The sequence below is a fragment of the Gouania willdenowi genome, chromosome 5 (assembly GCF_900634775.1).
Source record: "Gouania willdenowi chromosome 5, fGouWil2.1, whole genome shotgun sequence".
Classification (NCBI taxonomy): Eukaryota; Metazoa; Chordata; class Actinopteri; order Blenniiformes; family Gobiesocidae; genus Gouania; species Gouania willdenowi.
In genome coordinates this window covers 11,764,296-11,784,506 of record NC_041048.1, presented here as the reverse complement: position 1 = coordinate 11,784,506, position 20,211 = coordinate 11,764,296, and the positions used below count along the sequence as shown (strand labels likewise).

Below are 20,211 nucleotides of genomic sequence, written 5' to 3'. Positions count from 1 at the left end.
CGTGGGATATCCATGATATACATTAGACTCTTTTCATACCAGGAGATGCTTGACATCAATGTCTGAATAGATATGATCCAGAAATCTTACATCTTGGATACAGCCAGAATGTTTAGGAATGTGTTTGAGCCAAAGAAGTACAGGAAGACTTGGGTGTGGAAGACACAACATGATAATAATAATAATAATAATAATAATAATAATGATTATATAATATTAATACTAATAATCAAGGGTGGAAAGTAACGAATTACATTTACTCTTGTTACTGTAATTGAGTAGCGTTTTTGTGTACTTCTACTTTTTTGAGTACTTTCTAAAATCTGTAATTTTTCTTTTACTAAAGTCAATTTTCTAACACAACTTTGCTTCATTGGAAATAAATTTCATTGCAGAGTAAAATAAATCCTGCACGCTCGTCCCACGCCTGTTTCTGTTACATAAATTACAATATTTCATTTCAATTAAAACCATATTTTTTTATCAGTCCCCGGGTGTTTACCTCATCCTCCTTCCCACCTGCAGCACCTCATCCTCACGGGGCATTGCTGCCTATAGATCTCGCTGGTCTGTGATCATCCTCTCCCTCTGGAGTCTCGCATGCACCTCGTCCTCCAGCAGTGCCTGATAAGCCACTGTGCGTCTTTACGCATTATGTGCATGTTCCTTTTTGTAACAGCTACAGGTGTTGCAGCCAGGTGATCAGCAGTTTTGCGCAATGATCATGTGATTTTAATTACAATTATTATTATTAATGTCAGAGTTGCCGTGGAGGTGTGCACATTATCTCGCCAGGTTTTTTAAAATAAGTCTCAAACGTTGCTTATAAGTGGCGTACGCTTTCTTTTTACGTACGCAGCGTTTATAAATGTCTGCACTGACACAAGCACTATTACCTCTCATAATTTCATTAAGCATTTATTTCATGTTTTCTTTGATGTTTATGCACAATTTAATGTAATCTGTTCATTAGACAGTTTGTTTGAAATGCATAGATGCATACAAAGTTTTTGACATTCCACCTAGAATGTTTTATAGACTTTATATAACATACTGTACACATTTCTTGCTTTCAGAGATTCTTAAAGATAGGAATTGTTCTGTTACTGGAAAATGTTTCTTTATCCAGGTTAGCCACACCATGTCTTATTTTGAAATGGTGTATTATAATAATAATAATATTAATAAAAACCTAGTTTGATCTTTATACAAGTTTTTGTACTTTTTTATTGCATTGGAGAGATGCCCCCCCCCAAAAAAAGTAACTAGTAACTTTTACTCTGAGTACATTTTAAGTGATCTATTTTTTACTTTTACTCGAGTAGATTTTTACACCAGTAGCTTTATTTCTACTATTACCACCCCTGCCAATAATAATGATAATGATTGGTAAAAAAACAAAACAAAAAAAAAAACACAAGAATTAAATGATAAAGTTATGAAGACACAAATAGACCGTTCAAACATTAAATAGAAGGAAATCTACTGGTCTAAGGGTTTTCTGGTCTTTTTGCTGTATAGTGTTGAAAATGCTTGAACTGTAGTTTTTGATATAATGTATAGAGCTGGGCGATATGGACTCATATCTTGATATTTTTTCACAAAATGGTGATATACGATATAAATCTGCATTATTTTAATTCAAATGAAGTCTTACCAGAAAGTCAGTTATTAACAAACAGTTGCACAATATGTGCCACTATTGGCTTTCTCTCCTATGAGGGACAGCACGTGTGAGTGAGTTCTGTAGTGTGGCTTGTTAAGGGGAAGGTCTGGGTTAGGACACAGTCAGAAATTAATCTAACTGTTCTTTTCATAATGTTTGGAGAAGTAGTGAAAGCAGCAACTCCTAAAACAAGAATTTTAAAACAAAATAAGCTATATATATATATATATATATATATATATATATATATATAGGTGATAGTGTAATTTTCTATATTGCTAAAATAAAAACTTGATATATTTTGAATCTCGTAATACATATATAATATTCTGTGGTTTACTTGATAGCTTGTTATTTTTGAATGTGTTTGTACAGACGTTTATTTTGACCCTCCCTTATCCTATTTTCCTACCCTTCCATCGGCTTGTCTTCTTTTTCGTGCTCTATCTGTTTCTCTACAGGACCATTCTCCTTTGATTGCTGTTGTTCCGTCTCCTCCATTTTGTGTGTTGTTTTTACGTTGACATCTTCTGTTGTTTGCTCTGATCTCCTCTTCTTCGCGGCACGTCTCCGTCGGCGTCTCTTTGTTTCTCTCCTTCTCTCCCTCTCTCTGGACTCTCTCCAGCAGCACAAGATTTGGAGCCGATTGTCTATTTATAGCGCCTGTGGTTCTGTCACCATGACAACCAAGCTGGAGGCCAGGGCGCCGGGGAGCTATTTTTGGAGCAGCGCTGTAATGTCAGACACAGCCTCCTCTCTCTTTTCTTTCCTCCTCCTCTCGCCCTCTCTCTCCGTGTGTTTGATGAAGGATCGGCTGCTGAAGCGCTTTTGCTTGGCTTGACTTTCAGTGGGAAACATTAACATACAAAGAACCAGTGAGCTCTCAGTGAAGCCGCGCCACCCGTTGCACGCATGAACCATCTCACCATTTTGACAACACAACACAAAATGGTGAATTTTGTGTTTTCAGGTTGTTTCCGCGTGCTTAAAAGGATCCGCTTGGTATTTATTCTTAATGGTATGGTCATGTGTCTTCTGTCACTATTTCAATCGGTTCCATAAAATAAATCAATAAAAAAAAATATTAAAGTTACAAATTATGTTTATTAAATTTCAATATTTATAATTTCCCCTAATTTGAAGCCTTCTTCATGTAACAAAAGACATGGAAATAAAAAGTGAAAACACACATGGATGAGTCATTCAACACCAAATTTTCCGAATCTATTAGTCTTTTATTGCTGCAGCTTTAAAAATATGAAGCGTCAACCACTTTAAAAGAGCATATTAATTTTGTTTATATACCATTTTGGAAAGACTAAAAAAAATTCTAAATAATGTGAAAAATAAAGTTCCCTTTTTTTTTAAAATTGTTTTAAAAGATTGGAGCAAAAAATAAATATATAAAAAGAGTATTTATCAATAATGATTCATTATGCTTTTCCCTCTAAAATAGAATAAACAAAAATGGGTGTATGAAATATGAAAAGCTATGTCTTGTGTAGCTAGGGGCTTCAATTAGTTTTGTCTTTATAGATTTTATCTAAATATATGTAATAGTTAATTAAAGATGTAGTCAGTTTCAGCTACATACTTAATTTCTGGTAAGCATGAAGTAAAAAAAAAGTCCATAGAACTCCACATCCCACAATGCAATGCAAAACTCTTACAAGAATGTGTTTATAAAGGCTAAAACAAACTTGAGTTTTAATCTTTTACATTTGTTTTTCGAGAATATCACCTTTGATTTATTGATCTATGAGGCCTACACTATGGATGTATTTGATTTAAAAAATGTTCATCAGCTTTAACTTGCTATAGTTTCAAAGATGCTTTAAGTTAATGACCAGCGTAGCCCTCCTTCCTAATGCTAAAGCTACATTAGGAACTCTATAGGATAATAATACATGTGTTTGTGATGGTGTAAACCTGTAGATTTTTTTTTAATATTGATTATCGACAACTGATAATAAGAGACACAATAAAAGTTGTTTTCTCTTTTGAAAAACAGACTTTAAAAAAAAAATGACAAGAAAATCACACACTATTATGGTTTTTGTTAATTGTTAAACTGATTTTAAGCCATGCAGGATGTTGACTGAAATGTGTATATTCTTATTTTTGCTGTGAATTGGTGTGTAAGAGAGGGTATTTTTTTTTTTTTTTTTTAATTTTTTATTTTTCATTTAGCACATTAGAGTAGCCATTAAAGGAAAAAAGAGAACATAAAAAACATCCATTATATCCATATCCTTAATAGGATAAGGATATTTGATCAGGCACCCGTGTGGGCAGCTCCAGCCACCGCTTGACTGACGGAAGGACCCCACATTTATATCATGAGTGTTTCAATTGTCTTTCATAATCAATGTGCTTTAAAAAAAAGTGTATCAGCTTCCAAAATCGGCTTTAGATATCGACCATCGGCTGAATTAGTTTTTTTTTTTTTTTTAAATCGGTTTTTATATTATATATTGGTCGACTTCCACCATCCACATGAACACACCCCAAGTCACCCACTGAAACCCCCCCCCCACCCGATCACCACCTCCATGATGACATTATCTGCTGCACTGTATATATATATTTATATTTATCATATTTATCCTTTATTCTCTATCTATCCTTTATTTATCCCTCATCCTTTATATTTATCATTATTATTATTATTATTGTTGCTGGGTTGTTCTTTGTTTTTTTTTTTTAATTTTTTGTTGTTTGTTTTGTGCACCAACTACCAAGACAAATTCCTTGTACTGTCCTTAAAACTGTACATGGCCATTAAAAACATTTCTGATTCTGATTTCTGACTTCTAATGTAAAAACAAAATTGGGTGAAAATAAGTTCAATTGCTGCATAATTGTTTACTATGCATGATGCAAGAACATTTTTATTTTCAAAGTAAAGCACAGTAAAGTTGACTAACGAGTCATGGATCTCTTGTGTACACGTTTTTTCCTAACACCAAAGCAGTGTCGTGAGTTTAAACTCAGCCTGTCTGCACCCCCAAAATAACCCTGACAGGCTATACATAACACTGTAGAGCTTTCTGTTACTGGGGCACCCCCTATTATTAAGTTCACATTACTAAGCCCAGTTATTATTGGCACTTCTGCTATTATACGAGGCAGAGGAGGTTTGACCTGTGTGTGTTGGTGCATCAGAGCAGAGCCGTAGATAAACAGAGGCTGGGTCTGGTGGACAGCAGCCACGTGGACTCCTCTGTCACTAAAGCTCTGGGTCCGTTGTCCTTCAGGGTGTTGAAGCTACTGAATGTTCCCGTGTGCGTGTGTGTGTGTGTGTGTGTTTCATACTGAAACCCATGTTGTGTGTGTAAGGAGGGCCTTTTGTTGGCTCTCAGATGCGTTTGCTGTGTATTTGTTTTGTCTGATAGTGTTACTGTAGTGGCCACTGCAGAGCTGCTATACTCTGTCTATGGGTTATACCTGCAGCCCCGCTGTCACATTTCACTCCTGCCCGCCACATTCCTCCTTATTTAACAGGCGGCTGCATGCATACCTGTCCTCACGCGTCTTGACCAGCGCGTTGTGAGAGTGAAGCGCTCACCATGCAGAAGCAACCAGGCAGAGATTCAAACAGCCTGGGAAGTCATTCATCAGCAGTCGACGGTTTTCAAACGGGAAAACATGCTGAATTATTCTTATGAAGTTGAGTTTTTGTTTGTGACAGACTCATGATTATGAACTAGGGCTGGGCGAGTTTCGATTCGATTTTCGATTATTATTGTTTTCAAAAATGACTGCAGACATCAGATATATTGTCAAAAGTGCAACTTTATTGCTGTGATTGTCCTCAAGAGTTAAAAAGCATAAAACAATCCCAAAATAAACAGTAAACGAGGCTCTGTCATTCAACAATTTCAAGTTTTAACCCAGGTTTAAGCAAAAGTGCAACAGCAACTTTACAGTAGCTTAAATCTTCTGATTAATAAATCAGGTAACTACATAAATTATAACATAACATTACAATTAAAAAAATAATCAACTCTTCCCTTAGCATCTCAGCATAGTGTGAATAAAAAATGAAACATGCCTGTGGCACACATATAACCTACTCAAAGGGTAAACAAAGAGGGGGTTGGCTCACGTTGCACTACGGTAACTCACAAGGACGGAACGCGACAAAGTCCAAAAAAACTGTGGTGGGAAAAATAAATAAATGCGCTTTAACAAAATATAACTTTTAATATATTAAATCGATTTTTTATCAACAGATTATATTTTCTTTCATTTTTTTAACTGCTTTTTTCCCTCTTTTTCTAAAAAGAAATGCACTTTATAAACTTTATATGGTTGTATTAGTTATTTAACAGTGTGAAAACATGTTTGTGTATGTATTTATTTATTTATGTAATTTCCTTGTGAGTTATCTAAAGTAATAATTACTCAGAACAGATTAACCTCTTGTACAAACAGGTCTGCTTTAAACAACTGCTAAATGTAACGTACTTTAGTCACCAAATGAGTTTGGGAAGAAACTTAAGGGGCATTTGGCTCATCAAATGATATATTGACACCTGGGAGACATTTATTTTTAGAAGTCTCTAATAGAAAATAGTAAATTTATTGCAATATAAAATACAAAATTATTTTTCTACATTTGTCTTAATATGTTTTATATAGGATAATAGGATTTAAGTACCCCCGATTTCAGTTGTACCGATAAAAAACAGATGAATATCAGAGACACGCTTTCAAAGGGTCGGAAAATTTCTATTTGAACTTAAGTGATGGAATTTTGGGAATATTAAAAAATAAAAACTTTTCATAGAAATTATTTTTTTGAAATTAACCGGAAACAGAGAGTAAATTCAAATAACTATTATATCCAATCATAAATATTAGCATCATTGCATAACAATACAATTAAATAAAACCTTTCAACTCGGGTTGCAAAATTCTGGAAATATTTAAAATTGGAAACTGTCCAGCATGGGAATGAACAGGTAAAAAACAGGGAAGTGTCGTAAACAAAATGAAAACTGACCATTAGCAGGGATAGTTGGGAAAATATATTTTAACATCACCTAAAATATCAGCATCAGTTATTACTCTCAATTTATGGTCAATTCCATTAAATAATTCCCATGAAAAGTGTAGATTTTGAAAATATTTCCAAAATTCCAGAGCTTAAGTTACTGTGGAAATGTACCAGGAGGTTTCCGCCCTTTTGCTACTCTAATCAGAGATCTGAAACTTTGAAGTTTTGTGTTTGCCAACAACACAGCATGGTCAGATCACTAGATCCCACTTTTGTTTTCTTTCGTCCCTGGTGTAATGGCTTGTTGGTTTTTGAATTTTGACCTTTTGACTCGACGTATGACCAAGTTTTATGTGTGATTTCTGACTGATGACTACTGATTACAGCAAGTATGCGCTTAACTGATATTTGAACACACTTGGTAGTTATTTATTATTATATTATTTAAATAAATGTATTATTCACAGAATGGGCAGAACAAGTGTTTTTTTATTTTTTTATTTTGGTGGTAGAAACAGTTTTCGCTGTTGTTTTCTTGGCTCTCTAACATGGATAGATTAATGCATGCCAGTGGAACATTTAACACTGTTGTCACTGAAGCTGATAGATAATCATCAAATTCCTCACAGTGTAGCACAACTGGTCTCAGTTCAACCCACTCCTCCTTCCCTTTGCTGGGCCACTCCTGTTCTTAATAAATCATATTTCTTCCGTGCATCAGAATCAGAATCAGAATCATCTTTATTCGCCAAGTGTATGTTGTACACACGAGGAATTTGACTCGGTCAACTGTGCTCTCTCCAATAGTGAAAACATTCAATAATAAACAATCAACTAGAAAAGATGATAATAAGTATAAACATAAGTATAAATATAAACAGTAGTTAGACTAGAATGTGCAAATAACAAGATGATCTTGAAAGTACTCTCAGGACGTCTAAACCTCTGTCCTTTTTGCCATGTTTTTGTCAATATTTACTTAAAGGCTGTAATGTAAGTCCTTGGGGTTTGTTTTGTACACACGTGTGTAGAAGGAGGGTTGCTCCGTCTCTTGTTGAATGTGTACACTTAAACAGGCGTGTCTCACCCGTGGGGGATGCGGGGGATGCGACACCCGCACTTTCATGAAAGCAAAAATTAATCCCTCTCACTTTTTACAGAGGGATTCATTGTTAAAAAATGTATTGGTGCAGTTAGGTTGATTGAATAGTGATCAAGCCAATCACAGCCAGCCGTTTGACTTTGTTTACCTTCTCGCTGTTTAATAAAGAGTTAACAGCGGTGAGTAAAGTGTAAGTGGCAAAATATGGTCCAAAAGTGGCAAAAATGTGGCAAGAAAAGAGTGAAAAGTGACTAAGATGGGCCAAAAGCAGTCAATAGTGGCAGAAAAATTGACAAAACATAAAACAATGGCAAAAAATTGTGAAAAAGGACAAAAATGTGGAACAAAAAGAGGAAAAATGTATGGAGAAAAAGTAAATAAGTGTTTTTTATCAGGCAAAAGGTAGCTTATTTGAATGAAAAGTTAGTCAACAAAAATATAATAAAAGTGTCAAAAAGAACTTGCAATAATGGACAGAAATTACAAAAAGGTATATTTATTGGCAAAAGGAAGCTAAAATCTAGAGATATAAAACAAAACAGTGTGACTTTTTTGGAAAAGGGGCAAAAATGGGACAAAGGAATTTGAAATGACCAAAGAAAAAGGTAAAAGAGGGTTAAAATGTTATTAGTAAATGAATTTAATAAACTAAATTGAGATTAGACAGTTGCCCTACCCTTAGAACACCCTCACTTTTAAAATCGCTGCTCCACCACTGCACTCAAATTTGTTTAGCCGGGGTTCATCGTAGATTCCTGTGTGTGACGGTGAGGCCTTCTCTTTGTGGAGCGTTCCTATTTTGGTGCAGTGGAACCTTTTCAAATGTGGTTACTCTGATCAACACAATCAGGAAAGAAGCAGCAAATCTAGGCCAGTTAACCACCAAAATCCAGCATGCATTTAGGTGGGCGCTTTGCTAATGAAAGCACATTGTACGGACACACACACACACACACACACACACACACACACACACACACACACACACACACACACACACACACACACACACACACACACACACACAGCAGCTCCATTGAAGAGGAGGTTGCTCTGGTCTGACAGAGCTGCTGGTGACTTCAAACACTCTCCCCCTTGTGGACGTTCAGGACTCAACATCCTGCATGTATGCGTGTGGCCATTCTCGTCTTACATTAAAGGGATCCTCCATGTTTTTACAAATTTTTACAATGTCCTTATTTGAAGATCTATGCCTAACAAAACACATCATTTTGCACCATATTTGTTTTATTAACTGAAAATGGGACTACTTTTTTTAGAACCTGTATTCCGCCATCTTGAAATCACGTGATAAGATGTCACAGCCCCATTTGCCTGTAAAAATCCTTGTGTTTTTTATTGGAGTGAAGTTTTATATTTCACAAAGTGAAAGCAAAGAAATACAGTTGTTTAAGATTGTGTTTAATTAGAAAAAAAATCTAAAATATTTTAAAATTTTCCAGAAATATCAGGCGACCCCATTTAAACTCCAGGTGACCCCAAGGTTGAAAAACACGGATTTAATGGCTCCTGAATAGATTTATTTCTTTATTTCATCTCACACCTGGGGTGGGACCAAGACTGGTACTTTATTTATTTTCCTCTCTCTCTCTCTCTCTCTCAAGTACCCCCTGTTGTCCCATCGCATGCCCCTAGGGGCACACGTACCCCCATTTGAGGAACCCTGCTGTAAATAATCAGGAAAAGTTAAAGATGTTGATGTAATCCTCTTTGATTTACCGAAAGAGGATAAAAACAGTTGTGACCCGAAAACTCAGCGGTTTGGTAGTAGACAATGAAGCAGAGAAGAAGAGCTCTTCTAAGAGACTTTTACTCTCCCTTAAACAGAAAGACTTTTAAACCAAAATGACTTCTATCCTCAGGGTTTGTGTATCTTCAACAGTCCGATACAATACCAATATTTCAGCCTTGAGTATCGCCCGATACAGCTGTTGATCTGTTGCGATATCAGCACGAATCATACATACTTTTAGTCATACCGAGAACAAGAGTTCGCAACAAAAACTGACCCATGGGTTACATAAATTTCAACCTAAAACATAAGCAGGGATGTCCAGAAATGTAGGCGACAGGCGAAATCGCCTACTACTCTCTTTCTGGCCTTCGACTCTTAAACATGTCCATAAATGATTCCTTACCCCTTTAGCACCAAAAAATATCTGTAAAAGTCAGGTTTTTCTATTAGCTCTGTCTGCTAGCGCATAGCGTCTCTTCTACACTGTGCAGAATAGCTGCATCCCAACTGAACACTGGGTTACCAGCGCCCTCTGCTGGTCCAAACAAATATCTGGCGGCTGCAACTGAAGGAAAACAATCATTGTCTCTAAACATGTTTATAAACATATAAATCTTAACATTAACAAGATTACTGAATTCAACTAAATTAAATAAACACTATCTTTTAAGAAGTATTCAACAAAGAAATGAGTTGCTGGTAAGAATAGTTCACAGACCAAATTTTAAAGATTTTGAAGGGGTTTTTTAATTTTTCACAAATCACAAATGTAAGGGTATATGTAAGCAATATTATGAATATTAATGTGCTTGTGTTAGATATATTAAAAATATTAATGTACAACTAAATATATTACCAAAACCAACTACACGCAAACCACACAAAAATGATGTTAATCATGCAGATATGTTCCAGTGCCAGACAGCGTTCTACAGAGGGTAGATTACAGACTACTACGAGACCAAGCGCCCATACGACTGGTATACGATAAGTTGGTACATTTTCAACTGGAAAGAGGTAAACTGATAATGATGCTCAATTCTTTGTCATCATTATCATGGATACCAGATCTCAACTTGTAAATGCGTCATGCAAACGAAAACTTGGTGAGAAAATACATCATGCTAGGAAAAGTGCTACAAAATAGACAGAAGAAAAGCCACAATTACACTAATATAATGCACTAAAAGCCACCATATGGCATAATTTTTGCCAATTCCTGTGTGTGTGCGTTTTTGCTGTTTTTTTTTTTTTAATCAACTTGTTCCTTTTATTTTATTGTTGGTCATCATCCTAAAATGTAAAGGTTTTTCTTCCTTTTTCTCTGTTTTTTACAGTTTTTTAGACCGCATTGATATGGTGAGACAAAACGACTACACGCCGACGGATCAGGTGAGACGTGTGATGCTGATGGATATCTAAATAAACTGAAGTGAAAGAAAAACATTGTTGGTTAGAAAACTAATGTACAGTATCTATAATAGTTACCACAGTTTGGTGCTCCAGGCTGATGTCCAGCATGTTTTAGGTGTCCTTCTATTCTAACACACCTGAATCTAATAATGATGTAATCATGCAGCTTTGTAGAAAGCCTGATAATGAGCTACTCGGAACATGCTGCATGGAGGCTCTGGACGTAGGCAGTGGCCCCTGGTTTAGGATGTTTTTTAAATGAAATAACGGAACGGAAAGTGTTGCGATTTGGATTTATTACGATTCGATAGTAACAATTATTGTCATTTTAATTTTCACATTTTCCTTATTAAAAAACAAAGGTGGAATCATATACTTCTAAAAAAAAATGTATAAGTCATAGTTGCAAAAAAACAATGCACATCTCCGCTGCTCGTGAAAGTGAACTACGTGTAGTGTTAACCTATGACCACACACGCAGACATGGTTTAAAAAGTTAAATGCATTTATTTTAGTTACATTTTTAAATAAGCCAACCAATTCTGGTGAATGATATGTTTTTTGATTGTGTCACAAAAAAATGTGCGATGTATCATACATGGATATTTTTTCAAATCCCTACTTCACGTTCATTGAACTTTGCAAAATGTGACACACAGAGGCCTTATATTTGTTTTTAGACTTTTTAGAGTTTTAAGATCATCCTATCAACTCTTTATAAAAATATTTTTCATCTTGCTCTGAAGAGAATCGCCATGTCCAATATTATATTTTGCTTCTTTATTCTTTTGTCATTAACCGGAATAACTTTTCCTGTTCTTTCACTATTTTCAGGATCTCCTGAGGTGCCGAGTTTTGACATCTGGGATTTTTGAAACAACATTTCAAATAGACAAAGTCAAATTCCAGTGAGTTACGGCAACTTTCCACAGACAGAAATGATGTGCGGGATCTTTTTTTTTCCTCCTCTAACCCTCCTCTTTCTGTGTGTCCCAGTATGTTTGACGTTGGAGGTCAGAGAGACGAACGTCGAAAATGGATTCAGTGTTTCAACGGTAACACGTTTATTTTAAAATGATTGCCATACAGTTATTATAAATCATTAAAAACTAAGTTTTTTTTTTAACAAAGTCCATGTTTTTGATACACTGTGTTTTTCCTGTCTTTGTGTGTGTAACAGATGTGACTGCAATTATCTTTGTGGTGGCGAGCAGCAGCTACAACATGGTGATCAGAGAAGACAATCAAACCAACAGACTACAGGAAGCCCTCAATCTCTTCAAGAACATCTGGAACAACAGGTCAGCCACCCCTGGACTCGTACGTCTGTGGTTGTTCACTTTATTTAAGATAGTTCTGAAAAGTCAGTTTTAAACAAATACTGCATCCAGTTTTTTTTTTTCATTTTTATTTTTAGTGTTGAAACAAAAGTTTAAAAATGAAATGTTTCAAATGAAAAATGAAGGAAGAATGCTTTGATAAAAAAAGGAAAAAGATTAAGGAAAAAGAAAAGAGGTAAAGATTAATACACCACAGGCTTTGTTCATATTATTTTGTATAATAACTAAAATGCCTCTTTTAGTCCTGTCTTTTAATATATGTTGTGTTTTATTTATTTTTTTATTTTTTAATCCTGTAGCACTTTGAGATTTGGTATCAAATGTAAAGTGCATTACAAATAAAATGTATTATTGTTGTTGTTATTATTATTATTATTATTATTATTATTATTATAAACAGTATTGTCTTGATTTATTTGTCATTGAGTTTAAGATTTCTTTTTAATTTATAATGTTCTTTTTTTCTTTTGTTGAAAAAATACCAGTAAGTGTACTGACTAAACTAAATAAAAATTGGAAGAAAAAAAAAAGTTGTTGATTTGAATAGATGTCAGACTTTAACAATGTCCTGGTGAATTAAAAACAATGTCAGTATACGTCACCATAGTCACACATTTTAAGGCAAGGTTTTTAGTTTTTTTTTTTTTTTAAATAGCTGCAGCTATTTAAAGAAAAAAAAAAAAAAAAAAAAAAAGACGAAGCATAAATTAGCTTTCCTCTACCTTATTGTTGTAGTTTTTGGAAGACAAACCAATGGCATGAAGGTAAAAATATTATCTATTGCTTTTAAGAAAGCCATTGAATATGAAAATGTTGTACAGTATATTGTTGTATTATTATTATTGTATATTTGTATATATTCTTTTTTTATGTTACTGGTGTTTTTCTATTTTCATTCTATTCTATTATTTTCTTTTACTTTTTTTTAAGTGCTATTTCTCTTATGTACATGTTATACACATAATGACAATTAAAGATCATCGAATCCTTGAAAATCTCTCATTGGAAGCTACAATACTGCCAAAACACGCCCGTGTGTCACATAAAAACCAGTTTCCTTTTACTGACCTTAATGTGTTTTCTCACAGGTGGCTACGGACCATTTCTGTCATCCTCTTCCTGAACAAACAGGACCTGCTCGCTGAGAAGGTTTTAGCTGGGAAATCAAAGATTGAGGATTATTTCCCGGAGTTTGCTCGCTACTCTACACCTGATGATGGTGAGACTGGTGCTAATGATTTATCGGTCTCCATCGTTCAGTTGAACATTGACTTTGATTTCGTCTTGTTGCAGCAATACCAGAGCCAGGTGAAGATCCTCGCGTTACCAGGGCCAAGTACTTCATCCGCGATGAGTTTCTGGTGTGTACAACAGTGGAATTCAAGAATTTAATCCTATTTATTCATTGAAAAATTATTTATAGTGACATGAATCAAAATGTTTTTCTCGGATCTCATTTCATTCATAAAAAAAAATTATTTAACCGGATACATGGTGAAACTTACGTAGTTTGATGTATGATCACAAAGTTTGTGGATAATTTATAGTATACGCTCAGCTTATAACACATGTATGCTGTTCTTGCTTTGTGAGTTGGACATGTATTGCACAATATGACTTTAGTTTAGGGTAAAGTACATTAGATTTCAAACAAGTAAGAAGAGTATAGCAAAAAGGGCTTTATTGTAAAAGTGAAAACCTTAGCTGAATCTTAAACGCAGTAGCATTAAACCCTCCATTGGACATTTGTGTCATTACATGTAATTTCAACAACATTTTCAGGACGTTCCACGCATCTCCGTCTCAAAAGTTCTATAGACACACTGTATTTTTATTGTTTGATATTTTTTTTTAGATATTGTTAATTCAGTGAGGGGGGTATGTTTCGATTTTTGTGTCCTTATTTTTCCAATATCTCAGGACCTACACCACATAGGAAACTGAAATTTAGTATAGAATTACAGCTCCACCTACTCTCTGAAAATATACAAACACATCTGTTATACATCCTATCTGGTGGACATGCCAGTCCCTCAAATTTGGAAAAAGGTTTGTCTGGGTTTAGGTCTCAGACATGTTTGAGATTCAGTAAACAACTGTGCATATGCCTCAGCTCCCTATTATTTCATCAGCTTTGAGCTCTGTACATAGACTGTTTAAATCACTAATGATTTGTCACATAAATGCATTGGTTCTTTGGTGACAGTCACTTGAAAGCCTCAAAAATACTTTTTTTTACTATGTTCATTGGCTTATAACTGCACGTGGGAATGTAAGAAAAAAATCTGATTTCTGTTTTAATTTATTGTATAAAGATGACCCTTTCTTGGGATGTAAAACACATTTTCTTTATCCAATCTCTTCATTTTTATTTTGGACCTCAACTTTAGGTTATTTCACCATTTACAAATATTTAAATCCTGTGCATGAGGCTATAGCAGCTTGCCTCTGTGTCTTAATATTAGTTTATTAGGTGTTTTTGTATATTCTGAGAGAGTAGGTGAAGCTGTATTACTTTACCCAATTTCAGTTTGTTAAAGTCAACACATAAACACCTCAATAAATTGGCCATATCTCAGAAGTATTCATCCAATCAAACTAAGAATTTACACTGTGCCTGTTGAATAATTACGGAACAATCCAAGATTCAAGTTTTTTGTATTTGTCACTAGGGGTGGGAACCTCTGGGTACCTCACGATACGATACGCCATACAAAGCTCACGATAACGATTATCTCACAATAAGACGATACTGCGATTATCGATATATTGGTCAGAAATCAATCTACGATAATCTCTGACATAACAAGAAAAAAAAAAGATTAAGTGAAAAAATACAATTTTTATTGTCCTATGAACAGTGACACTATTTTAGTGCAACATTTCTGTAAATAAGTGTCAACATACCAATGTAAACGAATAAGTATCTCCAATAGTGCTTTCTGTAAACAAAAAATATGGTCTTTCTTACCAGTGACACCATTATAGTGCAATATTCCAGTAAACAATATATTGGTTCCCTCAACAAACAGTGACATTCGGTAAAGACCTACCTGCACATTTTAGTGAAAAAGCAGAAAAGGTTTTGAAAAAAAAAAAAAATAATAATAATTTAAAGAAAATTGATACTTCGCGCGAGCATATCGATAATCGATCGTGCAGGAAAAAAAATCGGGATATATCGCCGTATCGAGATATTGTCACACTCCTATTTGTCACATGCTCATACAAATGCAACAACAACAAACACCCAATTTAGTAATACACATAAATGCAGAAAAATACAACTCAGTGCAAAAAATAAAAGGAGTTATATGAATGCACAAACATAGAATACAGAATCAAATACTGTAAACAGTGACCAGTCAACGTGTTAAATATGCAAAGTTCATAGTGACCAGGGTCCAGTTAAATAGCCATTTTTTTTTTAACTGAGGAGAGTGGAGTTAACAATCCGGACAGCATGAGGACATAATTGGTATAAATGGCAGAATTGTTTCAGTGCGTGGGCCATTTGTTGAACGTGACGTGGAATGACCCACACACTTCGCAGTTGAAAGCAAGCCTTGCTCCAGGTTTTGACTCGTGGATTTTCTCTGCGTCTCTTTCAGAGGATCAGCACAGCCAGCGGAGACGGACGGCACTACTGTTACCCTCACTTCACCTGCGCCGTTGACACGGAAAACATCCGCCGCGTCTTCAATGACTGTCGTGATATCATACAGAGAATGCACCTCCGACAGTACGAGCTGTTGTGATGGGCAGAGGCTCCTTGGTCCACTGATTTGTTAACTTGCCTACATGGCAGCCACTTTGTCACCAGTTACCAATCACCACTCTGTTTCAACCTATTTCACTTTGACAGACGAAAGAGCAAACTGGACCTGCTCTCTCCTCCAATGGACCCAGTGGTAAACTAACCAACAGCTCATTGCAAACATCTTTTCCATTGACGACCGTCAGGACTGGGAATCCTCAGCGTCGGCCACGTTTTCATTTTTTTCAATTTTATGCACCACATTACGAAATATTGCTTTCATATGGCAGACTTACAAGCCTTCAGAACAGGGGTTCTCAACTCGTGGGTCAGGACACAGAGGTACGTCGTGGACCCTTTAAAAGTGGGTTTCTGGCATAAATGGTAAAAAGTGACACATCTGACAGCGATAGGTGGTGATAACAATTTATCTGGATCCAATTTCTCCGTTTGAACTGGGATTTGCATTTAAAAATGATTTTTGGCAACACTTTCCACATTCTTCTTGCTTCATTGTTGAACTGTGTTTGTTTGTTTTTTAATTTAACTGTACTGTGATGACATATATCATGGTATCTTAGTTGAAAAAAAATTCTATTGATTAAATTTGAGAATGTAAGACCATTTTGTTGATATGGGTTGCGACTTGTTATCAAGGGGTGATTGTGGGTCCCGAGCAGCGTCAATGTTGACTGAAAAATGTCGTCTTAGTTTTTGCCACTACATTTTTTAAATGATATTAACAAGACTATAACTATTTTTTTTTTAATTTTCATTAACCAATAAAAACTATAATTTCGCCAGATGGGACCAAATCCAATCAGAACTCATGTGATCATGTGGTTTACGCATTGATCAAATCAAATCTGTCTGTGTGTATTTACAAACATTAATAGAACATTCCATATCAGGTTGATGCATGGTTATTAGGGTTGGGATCAATTACATTTTTCAGTTACAATTACGTTTTCAATTACCCATATTCAATTATGCTTACAGTGACCAGCATTTTTTTCCAATTATAATTAAATTATAATTCTTTTTTTCCTCAAAGTCAATTACAATTACGTTTCCAATTACTAAAGTTCAATTGCAATGAATCACAATTATTGAGCCTGATATAAATAACTTCATTAAAGTTTATTTTCTGGTCCTAAATCAGCTGTAAAATACACTAAAAACAAATATCTATCATCTATCTATTATTCTATCCTCATATTTTGGTGTGGGCGTTTGAGCTTTTTTTTTTTGTCAGTATACGCTTCATTTTTTTGAAATGGTAAAATGTGGGAAAGCGTGATATGAAACATATTTAAATAATTAACTACGTATGTGTAGAACTGTACATAGAACTGTGACATGGCTCCCCAGTTTGGCGTTAAATCATAATTGACAATTATTATAGAATTTTCATGGCTATTAGAATTACAAAGTCAATTATCTGAACTCAATCACCATTTCATTACCATTACGACAGCCACAGATTTTTCAAATTACAATTATAATTGACCCCAGCTCTGATGGTAATTAAATATTTACAAAATGCTTAAATTCTTATGTTAATCAACTATATCTGTAACTGATTTAATTTACTAAAATCTTGATGTCGTTCAGTTGACTAAAACTACATTAAAACAAAACAAAATTTTGACTTAAACTAAGTTGAATTTGAGTCAAAAACATTGACAGAAGCTAAATCAAAGTTTTCTGTCAAAATGATCACTGGTCCCGAGGCCAGACCAGTTGAGAACCACTGCTTTCAAACCCTTTAGTTTTCCTCGGTCGAGTGAAACACATCCTGCTTTATTGGAGGGAAGAGTTCATCACTGCGAGCTGACAACAAATGAAGGAGTGTAACGGACACAAAGCAGTGCTGTTGTCTTTTTAATCATGCGTATTGATGGACGGACAGACCTGATAGACTTTTAAAGGAAGCCTGTGATCGTGACAGCACGGACTTCAAACCACACCCCCCGCTTCTTCATAGAGGGACCACAGAAAACGCAAAAAGAAGATAAAACAAAGCAAGAAAAAATATCATACGATGCATACTCTCATGCAAACAAATCATGCCGTGCAAAAAAAATCCCAGCTGTTGATATATATAGATATTTATATATGTGTATATAAATATATATATATAAATCTATAAATATATATATTCCTGTAATAACTCTTCAACCTTTACTTTTTTTGTTTAAAGTTTTTTCAACTTGTGTGTGTATGCATATGTGTGCATGTGTGTGTACAACTTGCAATATCTACACTAACACACACACACACAGATTCATGGATTTGCCCTCCTGCTGCTAATTAAAAAAAATTCAGGTATGAGAAAAGATGGAGCAGATTGATTAGGAAGAAGTAACATTTAGGAGAGGTAAAGAAAACAATTGTCTAGACTGGATGCTACATTTTGTCCCAGGAACACACACACACACACACACACATTTGATTCCCTCCTGCCTCAGCCTTCTCATGTAGTCTTTGTGTTGTTCTCGCCCACCCACCACCTCCTCCTTTTGGCTTTAAGTGTAACTGTCTCTCTTTTATTGGCGGACAATGATTCTTGTACAGACTGTAAAATGTATTATTTTGTACAACTTTATTGATGAAAAAAATAAGAACTTGTAGGAGATTCCTGTGCCTTGATCACGACTGTACAAATGAGCTAAAAATGTAAGTTATGTTTCAGGGAAGAGGCCTTTTCCTCTGTTACTTTTCTTTCTTTACAACTTTCTCCCATTTTTATCTTTTCATTTTGGTTTGATTCACCTCTGATTTATTTAACAGAATTTGAAAAAGCAAATAAACAGATTACTAGCGTGTTGTACACCGAGCGTTACAACACGCCCGCAATTAATAACTCCGCCCCTTGTGTTACGTTACTGTTTATAGCTTCGCCCCTTGTGTTACTGTACAATTTATAGTTCTGCCCCTTTGTGTTATTTTACAATTTATAGCTCCACCCCTTGTGTTACGTTACAATTATTAGCTCCTCCCTTTTTTAATGTTACAGTAATTAGCTCCTCCCATTTGTTACATTACAATTATTAGCTCCTCCCCTTTGTTACGTTACAAATATTAACTCCTCCCTTTTTGTTATGTTACAGTAATTAGCTCCTCCCATTTGTTATATTAAAATTATTAGCGCCACCCCTTGTGTTACGTTACAATTATTAGCTCCGCCCCTTGTGTTATGTTACAGTTAATAGCTCCTCCCCTTTTGTTGTATTAAATTATTAGCTCCACCCCTTGTGTTTCGGTACAATTATTAGCTCCGCCCCTTTTGTTACATTACAGTTATTAGCTCCTCCCCTTTTGTTATGTTACAGTAATTAGCTCCTCCCATGTGTTACATTACAATTATTAGCTCCGCCCCTTGTGTTACGGTACAAGTATTAGCTCCGCCCCTTGTGTAAATTAGTTTTAGCTCCTCCCCTTTTGTTGTGGTACAGTAATTAGCTCCTCCCATTTATTACATTACAGTAATTAGCCCCTCCTCTTTGTCACATTTCAATTATTAGCTCCGCCTCTTTTGTTACCTTACAGTAATTAACTCCTCCCATTTGTTAAAATACAGCATTTAGGTCTTCCCCTTTTGTTATGTTACAGTAATTAGCTCCTCCCATGTGTTACATTACAGTAATTAGCTCCGCCCCTTGTGTTATGGTACAAGTATTAGCTCCGCCCCTTGTGTAAATTAGGGGTTTTTTTTTAGCTCCTCCCCTTTTGTTGTGGTACAGTAATTAGCTCCTCCCATTTGTTACATTACAGTAATTAGCTCCTCCTCTTTGTCACGTTTCAATTTTTTTTAGCTCCGCCTCTTTTGTTACCTTACAGTAATTAACTCCTCCCATTTGTTAAAATACAGCATTTCGGTCTTCCCCTTTTGTTATGTTACAGTAATTAGCTCCTCCCATGTGTTACATTACAATTATTAGCTCCGCCCCTTCTGTTACGGTACAAGTATTAGCTCCGCCCCTTGTGTAAATTAGTCTTTAGCTCCTCCCCTTTTGTTGTGGTACAGTAATTAGCTCCTCCCATTTATTACATTACAGTAATTAGCCCCTCCTCTTTGTCACGTTTCAATTATTAGCTCCGCCTCTTTTGTTACCTTACAGTAATTAACTCCTCCCATTTGTTAAAATACAGCATTTAGGTCTTCCCCTTTT

The 20,211-nt window shown here is 35.2% G+C and overlaps 1 protein-coding gene across 2 annotated transcripts in view; it reads left to right on the top strand.

Annotated features, from left to right (window-relative positions):
* Positions 1–16,879, top strand: part of LOC114463522 (guanine nucleotide-binding protein G(s) subunit alpha-like) — a 36,092-nt gene extending 19,213 nt beyond the window's left edge. For both annotated transcript variants that reach the window (XM_028447128.1, XM_028447129.1), the window contains 7 exons: positions 10,864–10,918; positions 11,774–11,847; positions 11,936–11,994; positions 12,120–12,240; positions 13,368–13,498; positions 13,573–13,640; positions 15,891–16,879. In XM_028447128.1, the coding sequence (XP_028302929.1) occupies positions 10,864–10,918; positions 11,774–11,847; positions 11,936–11,994; positions 12,120–12,240; positions 13,368–13,498; positions 13,573–13,640; positions 15,891–16,037 (655 nt within the window). In that variant the 3' untranslated portion in view covers positions 16,038–16,879. The remainder of the gene's footprint in view (positions 1–10,863; positions 10,919–11,773; positions 11,848–11,935; positions 11,995–12,119; positions 12,241–13,367; positions 13,499–13,572; positions 13,641–15,890) is intronic.
* The last annotated feature ends 3,332 nt before the right edge of the window (positions 16,880–20,211 follow it).